The sequence below is a fragment of the Dipodomys ordii genome, unplaced genomic scaffold (assembly GCF_000151885.1).
Source record: "Dipodomys ordii isolate 6190 unplaced genomic scaffold, Dord_2.0 Scaffold5, whole genome shotgun sequence".
Lineage (NCBI taxonomy): Eukaryota > Metazoa > Chordata > Mammalia > Rodentia > Heteromyidae > Dipodomys > Dipodomys ordii.
This window is the reverse complement of record NW_012267221.1, coordinates 24377419-24399974: the sequence shown is the minus strand read 5'-3', so window position 1 is coordinate 24399974 and position 22556 is coordinate 24377419. Positions and strand designations below refer to the sequence as shown.

The 22556-nt window shown below is 43.2% G+C and overlaps 1 protein-coding gene across 1 annotated transcript; it reads left to right on the top strand.

The window, feature by feature from the left end:
- The first annotated feature begins 1381 nt into the window (after window positions 1-1381).
- On the top strand, window positions 1382-19299 carry Chrna1 (cholinergic receptor, nicotinic, alpha 1 (muscle)). The gene is made up of 9 exons (XM_013028276.1): window positions 1382-1445; window positions 8462-8607; window positions 8726-8770; window positions 10836-10945; window positions 12908-13103; window positions 13595-13832; window positions 17279-17502; window positions 18599-18838; window positions 19149-19299. The coding sequence occupies exons 1-9, from the start codon at window positions 1403-1405 to the stop codon at window positions 19278-19280; spliced, it is 1374 nt and encodes a 457-aa protein (XP_012883730.1). The 5' UTR covers window positions 1382-1402; the 3' UTR covers window positions 19281-19299.
- The last annotated feature ends 3257 nt before the right edge of the window (window positions 19300-22556 follow it).

Genomic DNA, 22556 nt, shown 5'->3' with positions numbered 1-22556 from the left:
CTGATGTCCTGAATTTAAACAGACAAATGCCAATAATCTGGGTTTAACATTTCTACCCTCCAAAACCCTTCTATAATTGTTTGAACCCACTAGCACAGGGAGGTTTGTCAGGATGCTGTCCTCCGGAGTTGAGTTGAGAAACCTTCCTTACGCCCTTCATTCTGGGAAGGAGGTACAGAAGGAACAGGCGGTGAGTCTTTAAATAACTGTTTCCTGCTATGAACCCACCTCCACCCTGCAAAGAAGCTCAGTATAGGGACTGAACAATTGCTAGCTACTGGGTTTTTTTTTTTTTTAAAAAATTTTTAAACAAAGGCCTTGGTGTGCTGAACCACTCTGCTCTTTGCTTCCCCAAGAGAGAGTAGGCAGAGAATGGGCGGCCGGAAGTGGGAACAGGGAACAACTGGAGCTGGGCCTGTCAGGGCAGAGCTCGCTACTGGAGTAACAGCCACAGGAGGTAGGCAACATGGTCCAGCTTATAGCTCTCATAGGCTAGGTCCTGCCTACCCCCAGACAGGTGCGGGAACAGTCACTGGGGGGGGGGGGGGGGAGGGGGGAGGCAGGGCGCTAAAGAAGCCGGTTTCATGGACGAAGCTATTGTTAAAAACCAGATCTAGGGCTGGGAAGGTGGCTCAGTGGTCGAGCGCTTGCCTTGCATGCTTGAGGCCCTGGGTTCAATTCCTCAGCACCACATAAGCAAAAAAGCCGGAAGTGGCGCTGTGGCTCAAGTGGTAGAATGCTAACCTTGAGCTGAAGAGCTGAGGGACAGCGCCTAGGCCTAGAGTTCAGGCCCCATAACCGGACCAAAAAATAAAATAAAAACCAGATCTAATGAACTCATGGAACTCTCCAGCAAAAGATTCAACACCAACCACACTCTTCTCAAATTCATGTGGTCACAGAAGCTCCAGGTACACCCTGCTCAACCATGAGCCAGAGCAAATGCATTTTTACATTTGGAGAATGTAGACATGTGTGATTTACGATGCTTACACAAACAGCTGATGTCTACTCAGACCAAGTAATCCTAATTGAATCAGTGCACAGATAAGGTCCTGGGTTACACAAAAACAGAGGTGGTTATTTACACACACACACACACACACACACCCATGACTTGTGATATGTTTAAAATAGAGTGCAGCTCACATGGAGCTTGTGACAGCATGGCGACTTGCAAAGTGAGCCGCACCTGCAGCAGGGTAAGGCACTGCCGTCTCCCTGGGCTGCTGGGCTGTGGGCAGTGCAGCTGTCATGGCTGCAAACAGGTGGTGTAAGACAATAGCTCCACTGAGTCGTCAGCTAGCTTTCCAACCCTTCTAGCAGCCAAGTGTCTAGCCACAGTGCCAGGGAGCAGAACAAGCATTGTGCAGCTCCAGGTCTACAGCAGCGCCCACAGCCCATGGAGCCCCGGCCGCTGCTCCTGCTCCTTGGCCTCTGCTCAGGTAAGTGATGTAGATAGCAGGGACTTCCATTTGAGATGGAGCACTAGAGACCCTCTCAAACCAAGGCATCTTTGCTGGGATTCTGACAGCAGGGCCTTCCCCAGCCTGGCAGAGGCTCCTTTGCCAGTTTTATTCCTGATGATAACTTGGTTGGATTTTTGAATAATGATTTTTAGTTTGTGTTACCCAGTTAAAGTGGGAGCTTCCTTGTCAAAGGCTCCAAGGTGGACTGCCAGGTCTATCCATGGCTCCTTAGTGCCACTTGTAGAATCTGGGCCACTGGCAGACCACTAGAGAACCCTAGAACTGCCTTCATATTTCAGCTGCTGCAGGGAATTTAAGCAGCAACTTATAATCACAATTAATGGAGTTGACAAAGCCTTTTGCTGTTCCAGAATTCTGCTAATGAAGAGGATTGATCGACAACTGCATGTAGTGGAAAGAGAAACCTATTTGTAATTGTAACTAAGTCCATACAGATGAAGTATTTTATAATTTTTTAACTTCTGAAGGTAAAAAAGTTCATATAAATGCATTCCTGCCTACTTTCTTCTTATTTTAGTGATGCTACTATATGTAGGTTGGGTTTAAGTTGAAACTACAGAACCTTTCACAGTTCTTAACTTGTGAGCTGCTCTGGAATGCGTCAGAAACACTATCCTAAACTTCCCAAAGAGGGAACTAGGAGATGTTTGCTGATTGTTTCATATAAAAGTTTACCAGCTATATCATTCCAACTGAAAAAGAACGTACTGATAGCCCTAATATTGCTTTGACAAACACAGACCTTCAATAATTTTTTTCAATAGCAGAGTTTCAACTCATATCAATTATATCTTTGACCCAACCAAGATGGTATGGTGTGATGTGGGGGTAGGATGTGTGTGTGTGTGTGTGTGTGTGTGTGTGTGTGTGTGTGTGTGTGTGTGTGAAATATCACACTTGATGTCAATTCTTAAGTGATAAGCTTCTTTTAAAAACAACTTAAGAAAAAAATAATAAAAACAACTTAAGAGACCTGTTAAGCCAACAAATGTATGTTTAGCTATTAAGAGAAGAATGTGTTATGTGTTTTGATCAAACCTACAGTTTGCTGGTGTTGATTCCTGTAAGTGGCTTACTGAAATTTAGAGCTATATCAGTCTAACTTCCTCAAGTTCTTACTGAAATGAAACAGGTTGAATGATATGAACTGACCTTCCCAAGGTCACCTAGTTTATAAAATTTGCAATGTGGAGACTTGGTTTATTACATGCACAGTCAAAAAAACAACCTACATAACCAAGTTGCAAGTGACACAGCTTTGGGTTTAGGCAAGAATTACACAAGGTGACTGACTTGTCACATATCAAATTTCCTTCTGCCTATACCATATAAAAACTACAGCTCTCCAGTTTGGACCAGCCATTTGGACACTTTGAAATTGTGGCTAAATTACCCTATTTGCAGTGAGTCCCTTATGGGCAAATTCTCATTCATTCACAATCAGGCCACTTTTTTTCTGTGTTGGGAGATACCTAATGATCACCATGTTACTCATGTAGCTCTTTCTTTCCAATCTTTCCCTCCTTCCGCTTCCAGAATCCCAAGTACTTCCTTGCCAGCATCAGCATGTTTATAATTCCTTATGTGAGTGTCAGGTCAATGCCCATGGAATAGAGACCTGTGCCAGGCTCACTTACAAATATCTCAAAGTTCCTCAAGCAATGTTCACGTGCAATAAATGCTCACCATATATTTAATAAATGAATAATGTTACCACTATCCAAATAGTGATCAACAATATAATTTTGTTAAAAGAGGAGATTTTAACATGATTTATCTGTTTATTTGAATCCTGGCTTTTAATGAAAGTCATTTACTGTGATTCACTGAACCTATGGAGAATTGGTTCAATATTCCAGACCAACTTGGAGTTTGAACCTTACAATTCTGCCTTTGGAAGTCTTCTATCGCCTCATTCTACATCAATGAAACCAATCTAAGAAATGGAGATCTACTTGGAAATAATAATTCTTCGTCTTCTTCTTCTTCTTCTTTTTCTTCTTCTTCTTCTTTTTCTTCTTCTTCTTCTTCTTCTTCTTCTTCTTCTTCTTCTTCTTCTTCTTCTTCTTCTTCTTCTTCTTCTTCTTCTTCTTCTTCTTCTTCTTCTTCTTCTTCTTCTTCTTCTTCCTCCTCCTCCTCCTCCTCCTCCTCCTCTTCCTCCTCCTCTTCTTCCTTCTCCTCCTCCTCCTTTTCCTATTATTATTGTTATTATTACTATACTAGTAGTAGCAATAGTATTACTGTCTTTAAGTAGTTTCACAAAGGAGTTATTTAACAAAAGACATTTCTGAATATACTGCACCTTGAGCAATGTCACCCTTAGAAATTCTTCATAGAAGGAACTGGCACCTGGTCATTGGCTACGGTGGGAGAGGATGGTCAGTTTGGATAAGTTCCTCCAGGTCTGCCCTTCTCCTCAGTGGTCCTCAGATTCACCTAAGAACTTTTATGCTTTCTAGTATTTATTCATTGCTTTCTAGTATCTTTTTATATATATTCATTGCTTCTCAGTATGTTCTTCCTGTCATTAAAAACCACAGAACAAACTGGGCACTGGTAGCTCACACCTGTAATCCTAACTACTCAGGAGGCTGAGATCTGAGGATGGTGGCTCAAAGTCAGCCCAGATAGGAAAGTCTGTGAGCCTCTTATCTCCAATTAAGAAAACCAGAAGTAGAGCTATGGTTAAAAGTGATACTAGCCTTGAGCAAAAGAGCTCAGGAACAGTGCCCAGGCCCTAAGTTCAAGTCCCACAACGGACAAAATAAACACAGGGCAATACCAACAGTCAAGGCACTTAGGTACCAACTCCAGGTCCCAGTCTCTTGGTGAAAACCCACTGCAGCCAGAATGGACAAAGTGTAGAAGAAAGAAGATTGCTCTATCCCAGTGGTTCAGTACAAAGCCTGGGTCTTTGAAGGATCATCAAATGAATAGGAAGGTCCTATGTTTAACCTCTGCATATTTGGACCCTTTTAGCATCATTGGAAGCTTTGGGTCTCAGAATACTTGGGACACTTGAAACAAAGAGGTGAACTAAGTCAAGGAGCCATAAAAGTAACAAGGTTTGAGCTATCTTGAAAGCTTCAAAACTCTGAATAGAGCTGGAAGTGGTTTGGTATACTTGTAATACTAGCTATTTATGAGGCAGAAGTAAGAGGATCATAGTTTGAGGCCTACCTAGGCAAAGGTAGGGTGACACTTTTATCTGAAAAACAAATGGAAAGCAAAGACATTGGGGTATGGACCAAGTACTAGGAGCATGGCTCCAGTATAGAGCATTCTCAAGTGCACGGCCCTGAGTTCAAATCCCAGTATTAAAAAAGTCTGAATGGAAATGTTTCTTTGGTCTTTGGAGAGGAGATAAACCGTCTCTGGGAACCCAAACTCTTAACTAGAAAGTGAACTGCCATGAGTGCTCACTCAGCAATCCAAACTTCGGTTTTCTCATCTATAAAGCAGGGGTGAAAAATAATCACAGAGCATCAGTGTAAGCATCCAAGAAGTTAATACAACTATAAATACTTATTCAGGCCCTGAGGGGGTAACCAAAAGGTATACTTTGAGGGGATAGAAATGTATCTGTTTACTACCTATATCACTGGTTACTTTACACAGATCCAAAACTGTAGGTGAGGAACCCTAATTGAATCCTGGCCCCACCACTTGCAGAACCTAGGAAAGTTACTTAATCTCTCAGTTTCCTCATTGGTAAAGCAAGGGCAAGAACAGCCCCTACCTCACCCGGTTTGGAGGATTGAGTTAGTTATATAAAGCTCATGTAAGAGTGTCTGGAACATAACAAGTCGTTGGATTAGCTATTGGTTTTGTTGGTTAATAAAAAAAAAACAATCACTTTCTACTTTATAATTATGTGTTTACAAACTCTTCCAAGCTTAAGACCAAAAGACAAAATAATAAAGAAATAAATGATCATCTGTTTCCAAGGTGATAGATACTGAGCAGAAAAGGAAAGTGTCTGGCTGGTTCAATGTTCAGAGTTGTCTTGGCCCACAGAGAATTATGGCGGTCTCAGCAATGCCCTGCGGAAAGGAGAGATCTGGTTACATGGGTCAGAACAAATGGATCATGTGTCAGCTTCCTGGGATCATTTGTCTACTACTCCAAACAGGCAGACCTCAATCCCTGCCAGGCTTGAATTACACAGAGCCTTCATAAGGCACTTCTTGGAATTTGGGACAGATTTTTCTCCTAGGAATAAGGGTATGTATAGTTGTGAGGTTCCAGGCCAGCCCATGCCACACAGGTGAAATTAAGAGCTGGTGCAGGAGCAGCACACAACATGAGAATCCAAGCTCTGCCCTTCTGGCTGTATGACCTTGAGCCAGGCCTATATCCCGTGAGTTGAGAACATCTGCTAGTCTCACCAGCATCAGAGGGTTGGCACATGTTGGGGCTGGGATGGGAACCACAGGATGGTTTCTATCCTCTGACCCAATACATGCTGAACAGAAAAGGGCTGTATGGAGAATATTTGATGGTACCACTCTGTATCCTGAAGAGCTGTTGGAGTTTCTCATGCTCTGAACAGGAGCTTCAAACCCAGGTCAACAAAACTCGAGTTTCACCTTCTAATGGTGAGCTTTAACATGATTAAAATGGTAAATTATATGTAATGGGCATTTTACCACAAATCACTACTGATAGATACGTGCAGTAAAATGCTTATTACAAGCTGGGCACTGGTGGCTCATTCCTGTAACCCTAGCTACACAGGAGGTTGAGATCTACAGATCATGGCTTAAAGCCAGCCTATAAAGTCCACAAGACTCTTATCTCCAATTAACCATCAAAAAGCTAGAAGAGGTGCTGCAGCTCAAGTGATAGAGTGCTAGCCTTGAGAAAACAGCTCTGGGACAATGTCTAGACCTTGAATTCAAACACCACTACTGGAATGTATCTGCACGTTCCTGTGCATGCATGTGCACACACATGCACATTATATAAAATATTCTGTTTTGATCATTTCAGGGTTACAGTTTAGTGGCATTAAGTAGATTTGCTGTGCTAAGTGACTATGACCATTGTCTTCATCCCAGAAGGAAGGCCTGGGTAGCCTGCCTTCCTCTCACCCCCACCCCCCATCCCTAGCAACCACTCTTCCTTTCTCTATGGGTTTATCTGTTCAGTGTCTCATATAAATGGAGTTAGCACCATGCGCTCTGTATGCTTGTTGCTTTTCATTATTATGTTTTCAAGGTCTGCGAATGTCAGGGCATGTATCAGTGCTTTATTCTTTCTTATGCTGAGCAATATTGCATTGTTTGGAAACACCATAATTTATTCATACACTTATTTGCTGCTAGGCATTTTTTTTAAAAAAAAGGACATACTTTTTATTTCAAGAAAACTCTGAGATAGGTTTTTTATTTTTTTATTGTAAAGATATTGTACAGAGGGGTTACAGTTACATGAGCAAGGTAATGAGTACATTTCTTATCAAGCATTGTTGCCTCCTCCTTTGCTTTTCCTCTACCATCCCTTTCCTCTCCACCTCCCCAGCTCTTCCCTCCCCCCACAAAAAAAATTGTAAAGTTCATTTTCAACATAGTGTCTTGTACATCTCATTGTTACAATGGGTCATCCCATATCCTTATTTCAGCATTTTGTTATTTCCCTTCCCCTCCCCAAATTAGAAAAATGTATATACAAGATGCAGGACCAGAATCAAATACAGTGAAAACAGGGGTTATACCATAGGAGAACAACATACAAAAGAAACAAAAAAATCACATAGTATATTGTAAGTACATTAAGAAGAACAGCAACAAAGATCAAACCTCTTATGTCCCTCACTTAGGGTTCATTTTGCTTAGCATCTTCTTATATGGTCATATGTACATAGCTTTGACCTTTTCTGCTTGTCTGCTAAGTCACTTTTGTCTCCACCTTCTGATTATTTTAAATAGTGCTGTTCTTCATTCAGGTGTGCACCTGAGGGTGGAATTGCTGGGTCAATTACTGGGAACAGCTTATCTTGTTGAAGGACTGCCCCTTTATATTTCTATCAGCAACAGATGAGGATCCAGCTTCTTTTTTTCTTTTGCACACAATTCAATATTTTACAGCAATTAAAAGTGCACTCATTATGGACATTGTAGCATAAAGGGAATTTAACACAATAGGGGGTTAGAGACAGTAAAAAGCTGAAATTACATTTTTTTAAAGCAAGCATAAAAATAGCTTTGTAAGTTTGAAGAAGTGTGTGTGTGTGTGTGTGTGTGTGTGTGTAGACATTAAAACAATCATAAAGGAAAAAGTCAATAATCTGGAGTATATCAAAAAGGAAATAATTTTGATTGATAAATATCAGACAAATGAATCAATTCCCCTATATATACTTGCAGACACATAGATATTCACTTATGCACATATATCATAATAAAAAAACCCCTCATTTAAAAATGAGCAAAATCACCAGATGCTGGTGGCTCGTGCCTGTAATCCTAGTTGATCAGGAGGCTGAGATCTGAGGATCATGGTACAAAGCTAGGATCCAGCTTCTTACACCCCACCAGCGTTTTATTTTCTGTTGTGTTAACAAGGCCATCCTAAGAGCAGTGAGCCAGCAACCTGTTTTCCCTGTTCACAGTGTCATGAGATGAGTCCAGCCAGTTCAAGAGTCCATTACCACCATGACCACACTCTGGAACACAGATGCTGGCTTTTTAATGGATCTTTCTCATGTGCATGATCTTGGCACACTTGTAGCCGGGGGCTGTATTAAAGAATGTCACCTGTCTAAAGGACAAATGTTGTGATAATCTGGTATAGTTCACCCCCACTGCAGCCTGGAAAGGAAGCAGCCAAGCAACTGTGCTTGGAAAGGGACCTCAAGCAATAAGGCAACACAAGACAGCCCTCCCCAGAGGCCCTGCGTGCCTTCAGTCTTGGTGCTGGGGTTGGTGGAGGGGCAGAGTCTGACAGAGTATATATCATTTGCTGTCCAGCTGGCCTCGTCCTGAGCTCTGAACATGAGACCCGTCTGGTGGCAAAGCTATTTAAAGACTATAGCAGTGTGGTACGGCCAGTGGAGGACCACCGCCAGGCTGTGGAGGTCACCGTGGGCCTGCAGCTGATACAGCTCATCAGCGTGGTAAGACAAAGGCCTGGGGCTCCCAAGGCACACCTCCCCCCCCCCCAATCCTACCAGGGGATTCTGCCTTCATCTCTGTGCTCCACCTTTTACAGAGCGGACCTTGTCTTGTTTTCAGGATGAAGTAAATCAGATTGTGACAACCAATGTGCGTCTGAAACAGGTAATTCAGTGAGGTAATTGCACCAATGTTTTGATTCACCCTGAAATCAAACCTGGACCCTGATGACATTCATTTAGGTAACAGAATAAGAGATATATAGAGTATAGATCTCATATCTCTCTCTGTATATATAGATATATATATATACTATATATATACATATCCCATATACTCCATATATATATATATATATATACACACACATATATACTTCCATATATAAACACATATACACATATATGGGAGCATATATGTGTATAAGACACATGTATATGTATATGTGTATATATACACATATATATGTATATATGCACATATTCCCATATACATGGGAATATAGATCTTGTCTGGTTTTTGTTTTGTTTTTATTACATTGAGCTTCTTGTGCATATTGCTTTGCTAAGGCAACCACTGGTAGCTTCAACAAAAGTATCACTAATCATTGTTTGTTGTTGTTGTTGTTGTTTTTGTTTCTGTTTTTTTTTTAGTCGGTTGTGGGGCTTGAACTCTGGGCTTGGGCGCTGTCCCTGTGCTCTTCAACTCAAAGCGAGCGCTCTACTGTTTGAGCCACAGCACCACTTCTGGTTTTCTAGTGGTTTATTGGAGATAAGAGTCTCATGGAGTTTCCTGCCTGGACTGTCTTTGAACTGTGATCCTCAGATCTCAGCCTCCTGAGCAGCTAGGATTATAGGCGTGAGCCTCCAGCACCTGGCTCATCATTGTTTTTATAAGGACACCAGTCATGTTGGATTAGGACCTACCTTAATGTTCTTGTTTTAACTTAATTTCTCTGAAAAGACCCTAATTTCAATATGGTCATATGTTGAAGTATAGATTAGCACCAAATTTGCAGCATTTTATAATGTAGGAAAATATGTAATACATTTAAGATTTATATTAGTGCATGAGCCAAGTGTCCACACTAGGGTTGTTCTGACCTGAGGGTGTCATATGTGGCCTGGTAGATCTGCCACCTCCCAGCTGGTGTGGCACTGGAGTGTGACCTTGTTCCTTCATCTGTACACAAGGTCAATTATCACTCCTTTTGTCTAATTTTTGGCAATATTGGGGTTTGTGCTCAGGGCCTGTGCCTGAAGTGCTTGTTCCATTTGAGCCATGTCCCTCCCCTTTTTTGCTATATTTTTCAGATAGGGTCTTTTTTTTTTTTTTTTGGGTCCGGTCGTGGGGCCTGAACTCTGGGCCTGGGCGCTGTCCCTCAGCTCTTCAGCTCAAGGCTAGCGCTCTACCACTTGAGCCACAGCACCACTTCTGGCTTTTTTATGTGGTGCTGAGGAATCGAACCCAGGGCCTCAGGCATGCAAGGCAAGCGCTCTACCACTGAGCCAACTTCCCAGCCCTTCTCATCAGTCTTGGGGCTTGAACTCAGGCCGGAGTGCTGTCCCTGAGCTTTTTCACTCAAGGCTAGCACTCTACCACTTGAGCCACAGTGCCACTTCCAGCTTTTTTCTTTTTGCGTATGTGGTGCTGAGGAACCGAACCCAGGGCCTCAGGCATGCAAAGCAAGCACTCTACCACTGAGCCACCTTCCCAGCCCCTCAGATAGGGTCTTGTACTTTTGCTTACATTGGCTCAGGCTCCAATCCTCTTGCCTCTGCCTCCCAAGTGGCTGGGACTACAGGCATGTACTATGCGTCTGTACCTGGCATGTTTTTGAGAGAGAGTCTTTTGAGCTTTTGCCCAGTCTGGCCTTGAATCTCAATCCTCCCCAATCTCTACCCCCAGAGCACCTAGAATTCTAGGTGAAAGCCACCTTGCCCAACTCAGTAGTCATTTTTATCTCTAAGGATTATAATGAGGACTACAAGAGATAATGAAGAGCTTACAATGGTAACTAAGCATAACCAACACTATAGGTTTGCTGTTACTATTTACAAAAGCGGACATTGAATTATGAATCAAAAATTCCTTTCTAAAAAAAATTCCTTTCTGAAGCACAATTTCTACCAGTAGCTGAATTACCATGTCCACAGGGGCTCTTGATCCCCTTAGATTTTTTTGAAAAATGTTTTTGGCTTTATAATTAGCTGCGTGTCTTTGTTTCTAGCAATGGGTGGATTACAATCTAAAATGGAATCCAGATGACTACGGTGGTGTGAAAAAAATTCACATTCCCTCAGAAAAGATCTGGCGGCCAGACTTCGTTCTCTACAACAAGTGAGCAAAGCCCCGGGCAGGAGGGATTTCTGGTGGAGGCAGGTGGAGACAAGTGTCCTGGGCAAGGGCGGGGGGAAGAAGGGGGAATCTGCATGCCTCTCACCACTGTTAACATTAAATAACCCCTAAAAACCAAAGCCACATTGACAGGCGAGAGCTGCCATATGGTGTCTCATGTTATGAATAGAAACAATTATCGGAGCCAAATTGAATCAGGGCTGTGGGTGGGGGACATTTAATTCCTGAGAACTCCTGAGGAGTATGTGGCAACCCTCCAAGGTACCCAAACTTCCTATCCCTGAGTTCCTTGGAATTATATTTCCTCCCTACCAAATGGATCTAAACCCAGAGTTCTGACTCATCACATCCTGAACGTCATCCGATACTGATGCCCGGATGCCCGCCTTGCCCATCTTCTGGGCCCTGTGACAGAAGGCATGTTATGAAATTAGAATGGGATCTAAGGCACTTGATTTAATGACATGCTCATGATCATACACCTTTCATTTGTCAGGGAATATAAATTTCAAAGAGCATCCTTTCTAGTCAGAAGCCTTATACTGGCCTGGAGGGGCGTGAGTGTGTGTGTGTGTGTGTGCACGCGTGCATGTGCACCCACGTGCGTGCACACACACACACACACACACACACACACACACACCAGTCCTGGGGCTTGAACTCTTGGCTGGCACTCTACCACTTGAGCTACAGTTCCACTTCCAGCTTTTTTAGTGCTTAATTGGAGAAAAGAGTCTCACAGACTTCCCTGCTCTGGTTGGTCTAGAACCAAGATGCTCAGATCTCAGCCTTCTGAGTAGCTAAGATTACAGGTGTAGGCCACGAGTACCTGGCTGGCCTGGATGTTTTACAGTGTAGCCTAGGCTATCCTTGAACTCACTATCCTCTTACCTTATTCTGGGATTACAGACATGTATCACCATGCCCAGCTCTAAATGGTTCTTAAAAAGGCAATAAAGCAGGGCTGGGAATATGGCTTAGTGGCAGAGTGCTTGCCTAGCATGCATGAAGCCCTAAATTCAATTCCTCAGTACCACATAAACAGAAAAAGCTGGAAGTGGTCCTGTAGCTCAAGTGGTAGAATACTAGCCTTGAGCAAAAGAAGCTCAGGGACAGTGCCCAGACCCTAAGTTCAAGCCCAGGACTGGCAAAAACAAACAAAAAACGGCAATAAAGCTGGGTGATGGTGGCTCACACCTGTAATCCCAGCTACTCAGAATGCTGAGATCTGATGATCTCGGTCTAACGTCAGCTGAGGCAGGAAAGTCTGTGAATCTCTTATCTCCAGTTAACCGCCAAAAATCAGAAATAGAGTTATGACTGAAGTGGTAGAGTGCTAACCTTGAATAAAAGATGCTTAAGCATAGCACCTAGGCCCTGAGTTCAAGTCCTAGGGTTGGTACATGCATGCATGCACACGCACGCAAATGCATGAGCATGCACACACACACATAATACACACACACACACACACACACACACACACACACAGAGCAATAGATCCATTTCCTAGCTTGTGTGTCATAGTAAGGAAACAATGGAGGGTTTATTTAACATTTCTAGGTTTCCCAGTTAATTCTCAAAGTTTATTGGTAAGGGGTAGATGGAAATTAACATCACAAATACCACAGAGGACTGGGAAAACCTGAGATGCATAGACCCTTGTTTCCTTAAACCTGTAGCATCTCAATTTCTTCCCCAGATATTCTGACTCAAGGCTTCCTAATGCTCAGGAAGGTATTTTTTTTTAACAAGTAGTCCAATGATTCTTGTTATAAGACAAATCTGGGCAACTTTCCATAGATGAAAAAGCAACCATCCCCAGAGAAAGCTTCCATAATTAGCACCTGAATAATTAGCAGCTGTCTCCTATTAACATCTCCAAGCAGAATGGGAGGCTCATCTGTCACTTGGAGCCATTTTCTTCTCTTATCCCAATTGTAGTGCAAATGGTGACTTTGCCATTGTCAAGTTCACCAAAGTGCTGCTGGACTACACAGGCCATATCACGTGGACACCTCCAGCCATCTTTAAAAGCTACTGTGAGATCATTGTCACCCACTTTCCTTTTGATGAGCAGAACTGCAGCATGAAGCTGGGCACCTGGTCCTATGATGGCTCTGTGGTGACAATCAACCCGGTAGGTCATAACCACTTATGAGGATCCTGGGTTCAAGAAAAGTGTGATCCAAGTTTCCCACTCTGCCCTTGGGTATTCACAGGCTCTCAGTACCAATTAGAAGTAGTGAGTCATCTAGTTGGAGGGTTAGCAATTATTGGAGAAGGCTCTTGAGAACTAATAGGCTTAAATGGATTCTCTGTGCCTAACACTGCCTCAAGAATTCTGACTTCCTCCATCATAGGGGAGAGCAAGGAGCAGGAGAATAAGGCACCCATATTTCAAAGTTCCCAGAACTAAATAGAAGAATTCCACAAATCCAACCCCCCTTATGCTTTAGGAAAGCAATCTAAGACCCTAGCAAAAGTGGCCCAACACCGGTCCTGGGTACATGGCCCTCAGACCTAGAGGCTGTTGCCTCTGGAGGTCACTTCTGCTGCTGCTTACAGATCCCTGCCTTCCCCAGCATGCTGTTGGGGGGGGGGGTCTCTAAGCATCTTTTCCTTTCTCAGGAAAGTGACCAGCCAGATCTGAGCAACTTCATGGAGAGTGGAGAATGGGTGATCAAGGAGGCCCGGGGCTGGAAGCACTGGGTGTTCTATTCCTGCTGCCCCACCACCCCATACCTAGACATCACCTACCACTTCGTCATGCAGCGCCTGCCTCTCTACTTCATTGTCAACGTCATCATTCCCTGCCTGCTCTTCTCCTTCCTAACCAGTCTGGTGTTCTACCTGCCCACAGACTCAGGTGGGTGCAGTTGCCATGGCAGCAGCTGCTGATGGAGCATATGCTGCTATTTTAGGAAAAGCCAGAAATAATCATGTGCTAACAAACAGAGGTACAGAGACACAAGTCACCGTCACTGAGAGGACACACGTGCCGGGCAGCCAGGTGGAGTGGAAAGTGATTGTGGAGAGCGTGCACAGCTGGGCAGATGTCCAGAGCAAAGAGAGATGGGCATAATCACAAAGGAGCACATCCCTAGCTTAGTCGAGTTAAAGGAAGATGTTCATCAATATGTTCGCTCAGCCAGGTACCAGTAGCTCATACCTGTAATCCTAGCGACCCAGGAGGCTGAGATCTGAGGAATGAGGTTCAAAGCCATCCTGGGCAAACAAGAGATTCTTATGTCCAGCTAACCACCAAAAAAGCTAGAAGTGGAGGTGTGGCCTAAGTGGTAGAGTACCAGCCTTAAGTGAAAAACTAAGGGAGAACATGAGGCTTATGTTCAAGTCTCAGTACTGGCACATACATACACACAAATACTTCTGTTCAACACCAACCATGTGCTTCCTTCACACACAACCATGTGGCTGGGTGTGACAAAGATATCCCCTGTGATGTCATTCAGTATACCAACTACTCTAGGTCTTGCTCCTTCACTCATTACGCACCATTTCAGTAGCTTCTGCATAGCTGCTTTCCAGATGGCAGCATCTTATACAGGAGACTGACTTCCCAAGAGGCAATTCTTTCTCACGTATCAGCCTGGACAACTTACTTACCACTTACTGAATAATCACATCTGTGATATAATTTCATCAGACCCCAGCAATCAGACAAAAAGGCAAAAGGACACACACATACATCTGTGAACAAGTCCCTGCTCATGAACAGTTCATAGTTAAGAGTAGAAAAAAATAGAAAAGATGGAGCAGACAGCTCAGTACAGAAAAGGTGGCAAGTGCTCCACCTACTGGAGGAAGTGCTGTACTCATTTTAACTTTTTAATTTTTCAAGTTTATTTTTTTATTGAGTTTGTGTTGCCAAGCTGAATAGGAACTCGGGATCACCCACCTCAGCCTGTAGCCATTTTAAACAAATGAGTACGAGTAAATATCTTTTCAACCTCCTAACCAAACAAAGCTCCAGAAAGTAAATTGAGAAAACACTGCCGGGCAATACAGAAACAAATTAATGTCTATAAATACTAAATAATGTCTACTTGAAAAATATTTAGGACAATGAACTATACTAAGCTTAGTAAATGCTAGCTACTGTTACTCTTGTTATTAATCAAATTATATGTAACCTGAAAACTATTTTATCTTTCAAATTCAGATTTCTTTTTCAGTTTTTCTTTTTTCATTTTTTTTTTGTCACTCATGGGGCCTGAACTCTGGGCCTGGACGCTGTCCCTTAGCTCTTCAGCTCAAGGATGAAGCGTGCTACCACGAAAGCCACAGTGCCACTTCCAGCTTTTTCTGCTTATGTGGTGCTGAGGAATCGAACCCAGGGCCTCATGCATACAAGGCAATCGCTCTACCATTGAGCCACCTTCCCAGCCCCTCTTTTTCAGTTTTGAAGGCTGTCCTGCTCACCAGAAAAAAACAAACCAGTTCTTGCTTCCATCTATTCTGTCCTCTGTGTTTATATGGGTCCTTCAGTCTTCATAGGGGATTGGTTCCAGGAATCTTGTAGTAACCTAAATCCATGTTTGCTCATGTCTTTGATATAAAATGGCATAGTAAGCTGGGCACTGGTGGCTCATGCCCATAATCTTAGCGATCCAGAAGACTGAGATCTAAGGATTGCAGTTCAGATCCAGCCCAGGTATAAAAGCCCATGAGATTCTTATTTGCAACAAACCACCAAAAAGTCAAAAGTGGAGCTGTGGCTCAAGCTGGTAGAGTACCAACCTTGAGCAAAAAAGCAAAGGGATAGTACCTGAGTTCAAGCCTCAGGACTGGCGCACATGAGCAAGCATGCACACACACACACACACAGAGTATTTGCAATAACCTATATATGTTCTTTCATATACTTTAAATCATTCCTAGGTTACTTATAAAACCAAATACAATGTGAGGTCTCTATTATACTACACTGTTAGGCAATAGTGACAAGAATAAAGTCTACATGTTCAATATAGTTGCAACTTTTTTGTTTGTATTTTTGCATGCTGAGGATCAAACCCACGTCTTTGTACTTGTGAGGTAAGTATGCTACCACTGAACTAAACCTCAAGCCTATATTTTCCTACATATTTTTTTATCCAAGCTTGTTTGGCTTTCTAGATGCAGAATCCATAGAGGCAGAGGGCCTACTGGAAGCATCCAGCATTGGAATGCTGGCAGGGCACTACTAGGGTTTTCCAGAAAAACCAGCAGCGAGACGATCACAAGGACAGTCCTTCCCACAGGTCCTCTACTGCTTTTGAAGTGGCCAGATGCCATGAAGAGAAGCCAAGGCCACTTATCCTTGACCTTCCTGATGCCACATTTGCCTGACCAGGACTTCTGAGACTCAAAGCTTGAAAGGCAAAAGGGATAGGGGAAGGAAATCTCTACTCTGCTAATATGAAAAACAAAACATCTCCAGGAGTGAAATGATGGCTTCTTAGATGGAAGTGAGCGGAAGGGAGCAGGGAGATCAGGTCACTGAGGATATATAGAGACACCACCAGTACCTTGCAGGTGTGGTCCTTTTCCTTGTCTTGCAGCTTACAACCTCGCTGAGAGAACTATACAGAGACTTCTGGCTGCCCACCTATTTGCTGGGTAACAGATCAGACTACAGTTTAGTTTTTTGATGTTCCTTCTGCTGCCAGAGAAAAGAAAAAAGACAAAAAGAAAGCTGCCAGTCTGGGTCCAGCTTGCCAAGAGCCCTTCTCGGTTCCCTGACCTCCACAAAGAAACAAAATGTGAGGGCCTGACATAAGTCACTACCTGCTTCTTGGCAACCTCTAATGGAAATGCTCACCACTTGTCATGGTCACTAGAGTTAGAGTGCGGCAGTCACAGAGGAAACTCTCCAGGGGGGAAAAATGCCCCCAGAACAATCATTTGCAAATATGCTGATCACAGTCCTTGACTCTTGGGTGTCTATGGTATGTCTAGAGTTTGCCAGGGCTGCAGTACAAAGTACCATACACTGGATGGTTTAAACAACAGGAATCTATTTTTCCCACAGTCTGGGGGCTGGAACGCTGGGATTTAGGTGTTGGTGGAATTGGCCTCATCTGAGGCCTCACTCCTAGGCTTGCAGATACCCATTGTCTCCCTGTGACCTCACATGCACGTCCAGCTCCCCTTATAAGAACACCTGCCATATTGAGTTGACCTCATTCTACTTTAATGATCTCTTTAAAGGCCCTTACACAGTCATGTTCGGAGGCCCTGGGGCTGTAGGATGGGGGAGAAGTCAGCCCCTTGTGGATGGGTTCGTTGTATTTCTCTTTGTTGTCTTCCTAGGGGAGAAGATGACGCTGAGTATCTCCGTCTTACTGTCCTTGACTGTGTTCCTCCTGGTCATTGTGGAGCTTATCCCCTCCACCTCCAGTGCCGTGCCCTTGATTGGGAAATACATGTTGTTCACCATGGTGTTCGTCATCGCGTCCATCATCATCACCGTCATTGTCATCAACACACACCACCGCTCTCCCAGCACCCACATCATGCCCGAGTGGGTGCGGAAGGTGAGCGCCAACTTCACCCAGGGAGACACTCATGGGGTTCCTCTCCCCCTCACTAGGGGGCTTCTTGCCAACACCTGCGCATATTTAGAACTACAAGTCCTTTCTGAGCTGCCAAAAATTGGGGCATTTCCTTGACTTCTCTGTAGAGACAATCCATGTACCCTTCCCAGAGGGAGAAGAAAAATAGAACCAACCAACCCACTCCAAATTCAAGTTTACAAAATCCCTTTAATTCAAGAGAAATACCTCTCTCTCTCTCTCTCTCTCTCTCTCACACACACACACACACACACACACACACACACACACACACACCCTGTGACATGCTTAAGGTTTCTGATTGTGTCTTCCAATTTATGAATGGACTAGTTTATTGTAGCTGGTAAAATCATCTATCAAGAACTGAGTAAGACTAGAGGCAGAGGAGGAGCTTAAGGAAAGAATGTCAAAAGTGAGGAATTGTGTCTCAAATATTTACATTATTGGACTGAAAAACAAGTGTTAACATTTCAAATAAGTTCTTAAAAATGTTTTTGGTAGTGTTAAGGTTTGAACCCAGGACTTAGCACATGATAGGCAAGTGTTCTACTATTGAGCTTCATCTGCTGCCCAAAATAAGCCAGTTTGTTAAAACTTCAAAGGTATAAAAGTGTAGGCTCTTCATGTCAGGAATTTGAAAAGCAACTACTGTCTTTAGAAGAGATTATCAATCCTTGTTATATGAAGAATGTAGGATGCCTTCTAGAAATACTTCTGCTGCTGTTTCTTCAGGAACAAGAAACAGAAAAGTTTGTCTAGCTACTTTGTGGGGTGAAAGTTTATATGTTTGAAGAGGCAGAAGGGCCTCCATCCCCTAGATACAGAATTCTGTGAGAATACATTGTCAGGACCTTGTGGAATGGGTGACTGCACACAGGCTCCCTCCAATGGTGGACTTCTTGCATTACAGAATCATCACTACCACAGTAACTGGACAGGGCCATGGAATGTGTATGAAGGATTTTATTTGCCCAGGACCACACTGCTAATTCAAAGACTGAGTTTGATACTTGCATGTATTGACAATAATTCTCATATCATTTCTGCCTTTTGTTAGGTTTTTATCGACACTATCCCGAATGTCATGTTTTTCTCCACAATGAAAAGACCATCGAGAGACAAACAAGAGAAAAAAATTTTCACCGAAGACATCGATATTTCTGACATTTCTGGGAAGCCTGGGCCTCCACCTATGGGCTTCCATTCTCCACTGATCAAACACCCTGAGGTGAAAAGTGCCATTGAAGGTGTCAAATACATCGCAGAGACCATGAAGTCAGACCAAGAGTCCAATAATGTAAGCTTTGTGTTCGCAATACTTGCTTCTAGTTTTCAGCGATCAAATGCATGTGTGTGGATGGATGGATGGGTTTGGCTCCATGGGTAGGTTGGCATTCAACCCTTAACTACTGACATGAGATGTTCCTGGTGATCATCTGTACGCCACCTTACTAACCGATTAGGTTAGAGATCATATGCCAGGTCAGGGATGTTGAAAGCTTTGAGGTGTACAGACTGAATGGCCCATGGAAGATGGGTGGCATGAACGCTTTGAGTCCTATACCTGCTTTAGAGGGAACTCTGTGTCACTCTCTCCTCTCTCCCAGGCCTCTGAGGAGTGGAAGTATGTCGCAATGGTAATGGACCACATTCTCCTTGGAGTCTTCATGCTCGTCTGTCTCATTGGAACCCTGGCTGTGTTTGCAGGCCGGCTCATTGAACTGAATCAGCAAGGATGAGTAGAAGTGGAGCCTAAGCTCTGCTCCAGGACCGGCCAGAGCCCTGGGAGGTGGGCAAAGAAGGGCTTGTCTACTTCCATACACTCTCATTTATCAATCCTGTGATTTTCTGTAGTTATCGTTATGGTGATAATTTATGTTTACATAAGGATTTAGCCTCCTCACATCTCCCTTCAGCCTTGCTATGCTTTCCTGGGGAATGAACCCTTTGGTAAATGAAACTGGATCTTTAAAAAAAATGGCATGTAGAAGAAGTTTGCCTGAAAAACCAAGGTTTTTTCTTGTGTTTGTCATTGCTGGTTTTTGTTGTTACTTGTTTTTTGGTGCCAATACTGGGGCTTGAACTTAGGGCCTTGTCTCTATTTCTTAGCTTTTCTGCTTAAAGCTGGTGCTCTGTCACTGGAGCCAGAGCTTACTTTCACATTTTTGGTGGTAAAATGGAGGTAAAAGTCTCACAGACTTTCCTGCCAGGGATGGTTTTGAACCATGATCCTCAGATCTCAGCCTCCTGAGTAGCACCTGGCTAACTGCTATTTTGTTTTTTGTTTTCTGTTATTTTTTTTCAAGAAAGACCCAGTTTTGCAACTTTCTTGGAAAGTTCCATCTATCTAAAAATATAAAGCCTTTGATTTGGACAGAGAGGAAACAGTAAACAAGAAATAGAAAATTTTCAGAATCACCACTAAAATGCAAATAATATCAAAAGACATATGTTGAACTAAGAGTTGGGGAAAGGTTTCTTAGGTAGTTCTATACTACTGAGCTACACCTGAGCCTTAAGTTTACAAATTTAACAGAATCCCTGGTTTGTTTTTTTTTTGTGGGGGGGGTCCGGTCATGGGGCCTGAACTCTGGGCTTGGGCGCTGTCCCTCAGCTCTTCAGCTCAAGGCTAGCACTCTACCACTTGAGTCACAGCGCCACTTCCGGGTTTTTTCTTTTTGCTTATGTGGTGCTGAGGAATTGAACCCAGGGCCTCAGGCCTGCAAGGCAAGCACTCTACCACTGAGCCACCTTCCCAGCCCCATCTCTGGGTTTTATTCTCAGAGTTTAGAGAAAAACAAGCCATAATAATATCAAAGTGGGAGCATGGGAACTATGGGGACCATCTTACCTTTGTGGTTTTATAGCACCCTGGAATTTTTTACACCATCCCTATTTTACAAATGAGGACAACCAATTTCTGAGAGGTTAAGTTCGTTGCTCAAGCTAGATGTAGAACTGAGATTTGAACCCAGACCTTGAACTTCCAAAACAACTCTCTCTGGATCAGCCCTCTGCTCACTTGCTCTCCTGGTCTCTCCTAGCTTGAGTAGGCCAATCTATAACCTCTGGTCTGTGCTTTTCAGAGTTTTAGTTTTAGTGACAACCATCTTTTTGCTTCCCCAATTAAATTTTCTGCCTCTATCCTTACACCAATCATGTTTGGGGTCTGTCTTCTACCGGACGCCTATGTACACATCATCGCGACTTGTAAAATTCTGAAGAATCAAAAAAGAAAAAAATGACTTCCTTCCTCCATGGTGAACTTCAGTCCTTCATAGTTTACCCCAGAATGAGAAATGACATGAGTCAGAAAAGGCCTGGGAGTGACAGATACACCTCTGACCTGCAACAGCTCCAAGAGAGCAGGAAATTGCATGAGCATGGGCCTTATCTGAGCCCAGGTGGTTTCAATCTACTCCTCCATGTGACTCCACGTCATATACCTGTAGTAGAGCTGATGTTTTTGTTTTAGAGAAAATCCATTCTAGTTTAAAGAGAAGACAATGGGCTGTTTTTAAAAAATTCCACACAGCCAAGTACCAGTGGCACATACCTGCTATCTTAACTAATCAGGAGGCCGAGATGATTTATATATTATATATATATATATATATATATATAACATATACATATATCATTTGCCCCTTAAAAAGTAATGAAGACCTAGCGCTGGCGTCTCACGCCCATAATCCTAGCTACTCAGGAGTCTGAGATCTGAGGACCACAGGTCAAAGCCAGCCCTGGCAGAAAAGTCCCAGTAAGACTCTTATCTCCAAAAAACTACTCAGGAAAAGCCGGAATGATACTGTGGCCCAAGTGGTAGAGCACTAGCCTTACGCATAAAAAAAAAAAAAAAACTCAGGACAATACCCAGGCCCTGAGTTCAAGCCCAGGACCAGCAAAAAAAATAAATAAATAAAATAAAGGAATGAAAGTTCTGATCTATACTACATCGTAGGTCTCAAAAACATTAAGCTAGTGAAACAAATCAGATTCAAGAGATACATCTTGTATAATTCTGTCTGCTGTGTCCACTCCCTCTTGTGTGTGTGTGTGTGTGTGTGTGTATACATGCATGTGTGCGCACGTGTGCCATTTCTGGGGCTTCTCAGTGTTTCAAGTAGCAAGGATTATACCAGTGACCAGCACTCAGTTTATTGCTCGCTCATTTTATAAGGGAGAAGTGACTCCCTCAGGTCACAGAACTGGTTCATGAAACCCAGCCTGCCAAACCCTATTCTCACACTATTTCCATTTCATCAAACAGTCCATGGCTCTTCAGGAAGTCACGCCTTCCCACGGATTGCACTCATACCACTCACCCCAGTCATGGAAGGCAATGTGCTTGGTTCTGCATGGAAACAGCAGTGCCACACAGGGTGTTCCATTCGCCCCAAACTGGCTCCATCAAACTGACATCAAATCAGAGGTTTTCATCTTCTGCATCTCCTCCTTTAGTCAAGGCCTAGGTTTTAGTAGAGCACAGATGAAAAGGGAGGTAAGACAGGGGGTCCTGGGATCCATTCCCAACTTAGAGGGCTGTGTTGAAGGCCCAGCCCTGTGTGGCTAGGTTGATGAGTTTGTCAAATGACAGATGATTTCTTAGAAAATCAGGAGCATGTTGGAGAAGCTGGAAATAGAAGGAACATACGTTAAAATAATAAAGGCTATATATGACAGATCTGCAGCCAAAATCATACTGAACTGGTGAAAACTAAAACCATTTCTTCTGAAATCAGGAACAAGGCAAGGATGTCCATTCTCTTCACTCTTCTTCAATATAGTTCTGAAATTCCTAGCCAGAGCAATAACACAAGAAAAAGACATAAAAGGGAACCACATAGGGAAAGAAGTCAAATTATCCCTATTTGCAGATGACATGATATTATATGTAAAGGACCCAAATTACTCCATTCCCAAGCTCCTAGAGCTGATAGAGAACTGGAAAAGTAGTAGGATACAAAATAACCCACAAAAATCAGTAGCCTTTCTGTATACCAACAATGTACAAG